Here is a 2,500-nt window from a genome sequence, read left to right as displayed (position 1 = left end):
GAAGGGGACTTCTGAATCATCCACGTCTCAGAAGCATGCTGCCGCCTGATGCGCCTCGCCCGACCCGTGCCACCAGACACCACAACAAGATAACGCCCCTAAAGGCGCCGCGTACGGACCGGTACAGACTCAGTGCGATTCCCACCATGGTGCGAGCCATCAATCAATAGTCCCTTCTAGATTTGACTTACCTTTAGGATTAATGTCAAGTATTTCCCCACCCCCAATGTACATTTTCAGTTTCTTGACTGCCTAAAGAATAAACCGTTTATTATTATTATTATTATTATTATTGCACACACACACACACACACACACACGAATAAATAAATAAATAAACAAAACTTGACTTATTGTTTTCCTTTTTCATTCCTTCCTTTCTTCCTCCTCCTCCTCCTCCTCCTCCTCTTCTTCTTTTGTCCATCATTCGTTGAGGAGGAGGAGGAGGAGGAGGAGGAGAGGGGAGATGGAAGAGGGGTGGGGAGTAAAATGGAGATTTAATAACTGCGTATCTCTCTCTCTCTCTCTCTCTCTCTCTCTCTCTCTCTCTCTCTCTCTCTCTCTCTCTCTCTCTCTCTCTGCGTTTCATTATTCTTCTAATTGTTTTATTTATTTATTTTTTATTTATTTATTTATTAACTTATATTTATTTATTTTTATTATTACTTATTCATTTTTTTATTATTTATTTATTTATTTATTTATTTGTTGTAATGTGTGTGTGTGTGTGTGTGTGTGTGAGCGACTGGTGCCTTGTCTGGGCCGCCCCTGGGGGAGTACCTGCCTGCCAGCTGGTATATGCACAGACAGACAGACTTCACTGGGTGTTGATGCATATAGTTGTATAGTTATGAAAAGTACACCCAAGGCAGAGGGCGGAACCTTTCTCTAAGATGTACACTGCAACAACAACAACAACAACAACAACAACAACAGCAAGTTTATAGAGTTTATTTAGGGCCCATCAGCTTCACCATGAAAGCATCACGAACAGTCAAACATATTGGAGAAACTTGATCCCATCTTCTGTTGCTGTTCTCTTCTCTTTGCTTATTCATTTTATTATTTTTTGTATACATGTTTGCACACCCTAATCATGCCTTCTTAAACCATGGTGTGTGTGTGTGTGTGTGTGTGTGTGTGTGTGTGTGTGTGTGTGTGTGTGTGTGTGTGTGTGTGTGTGTGTGTGTGAGAGGTGACTGATACCTAAGTCAACTCCACAGCGGAACACTGGGAAGACTGCACACAAGGCTTCACGTTGGGATCGAACACAGTTTCCCCACTGCAAGAGTCCACGGCCACGATTGAGCCAATGTCTCCAGCACCGCAGCGGTAGTACTTGGACGTGCACTCGTCTGCGCACGCTGGGAAGTAGCCCACCTCTTGGCATGTGAACGTGTCGATGCAGCCGTCTGGTCTCACAACATTGGTGCAGAAGGCAAAGCAGGGGGCTGTGAGGGAACACTCATGTGACGAGGGGTCGAAGTTTCCTTTGGAACAGTGGCCGGAAAGGTCAGGGATAACATTTTCTTCTATACAGAAGTAATATTTAGTACAGTCCGTGGGGTCCAGCACTTTCCTGCCTCTGTCGCCCGTGTAGCAGTAAGGGTTGCAGTGGCAGCAGTACTTCTCCTCAGTCTGACACGTCTCTCCGTCAAAGAACGGCGTCTCCTGGCCACAGTGCATCACGGCGCCACTAGCACAGTCATGGTAGGTGGAGCAGTCATATCTGTCTGCCACGTAAGCAGTGTAATATCTACATTCATACGTGCAGCTACCACCCGATCCTCCACACGAGGGCGTGCATTCCTCGGGGCCATTTGTCACGCAGTCCTTCAAAGTGGCGTCAAAATATTCACCGTCAGGGCAGTCTAAAGGCCCGATAGGTTCAGAATCAATGCATATGTAATACTGGTGGCAATCTTTGGGGTTTTCTACTTCCAAACCCTCGTTATTAGGATCAGAGCAGTCAGGGTCACATCTGCGGGTTGCTGGTGGTTTAGCTGGGGCCTCTGTCACGTGTTGCAGGTCTTCCAGCAGTGTTGCAGAGATTGTCTGTTTGTGCATAAAGAAAGAGGAAAAGTGTTATTGCCAAGGTCTGTTTTTCTTCCTGTTTGTTGTTTTATTCTTTATCTATTTATATATATTTTATTTTTATTAGTTCAGTGAATCTATATTATACTTTTTTACAGCTCGTCTTCCAGGAATGTTCCACAGATTGGCCGTTCAAAGCAGAAACTTAATGAGAGAGAGAGAGGGAGAGAGAGAGAAAGAGAGAGAAAGAGAGAGAGAGAGAGAGAGAGAGAGAGAGAGAGAGAGAGAGAGAGAGAGAGAGAGAGAGAGAGAGAGAGAGAGAGAGAGAGAGAGAGAGAGAGAGAGAAATATATGCTGAATAATAATAATAATAATAATAATAATAATAATAATAATAATAATAATAATAACAACAACAACAACAACAATAGCAAAAACAATAAGAAAAACACCACCACCACCAACA

The 2,500-nt window shown here is 43.8% G+C and overlaps 1 protein-coding gene across 5 annotated transcripts in view; it reads right to left on the bottom strand.

Moving 5' to 3' along the window:
* Nucleotides 1–935: 935 nt before the first annotated feature.
* LOC135096079 (proprotein convertase subtilisin/kexin type 5-like) overlaps nt 936–2,500 on the bottom strand; it is a 6,903-nt gene continuing 5,338 nt past the window's right edge. For all 5 annotated transcript variants that reach the window (XM_063997316.1, XM_063997313.1, XM_063997314.1 and 2 more), the window contains one exon: nt 936–2,055. In XM_063997316.1, the coding sequence (XP_063853386.1) occupies nt 1,207–2,055 (849 nt within the window). In that variant the 3' untranslated portion in view covers nt 936–1,206. The remainder of the gene's footprint in view (nt 2,056–2,500) is intronic.

This window comes from Scylla paramamosain, unplaced genomic scaffold (assembly GCF_035594125.1).
Source record: "Scylla paramamosain isolate STU-SP2022 unplaced genomic scaffold, ASM3559412v1 Contig2, whole genome shotgun sequence".
Taxonomy (NCBI): domain Eukaryota; kingdom Metazoa; phylum Arthropoda; class Malacostraca; order Decapoda; family Portunidae; genus Scylla; species Scylla paramamosain.
The sequence above is the reverse complement of the archived record's forward strand: the minus strand, read 5'-3'. Positions and strand labels throughout refer to the sequence as shown.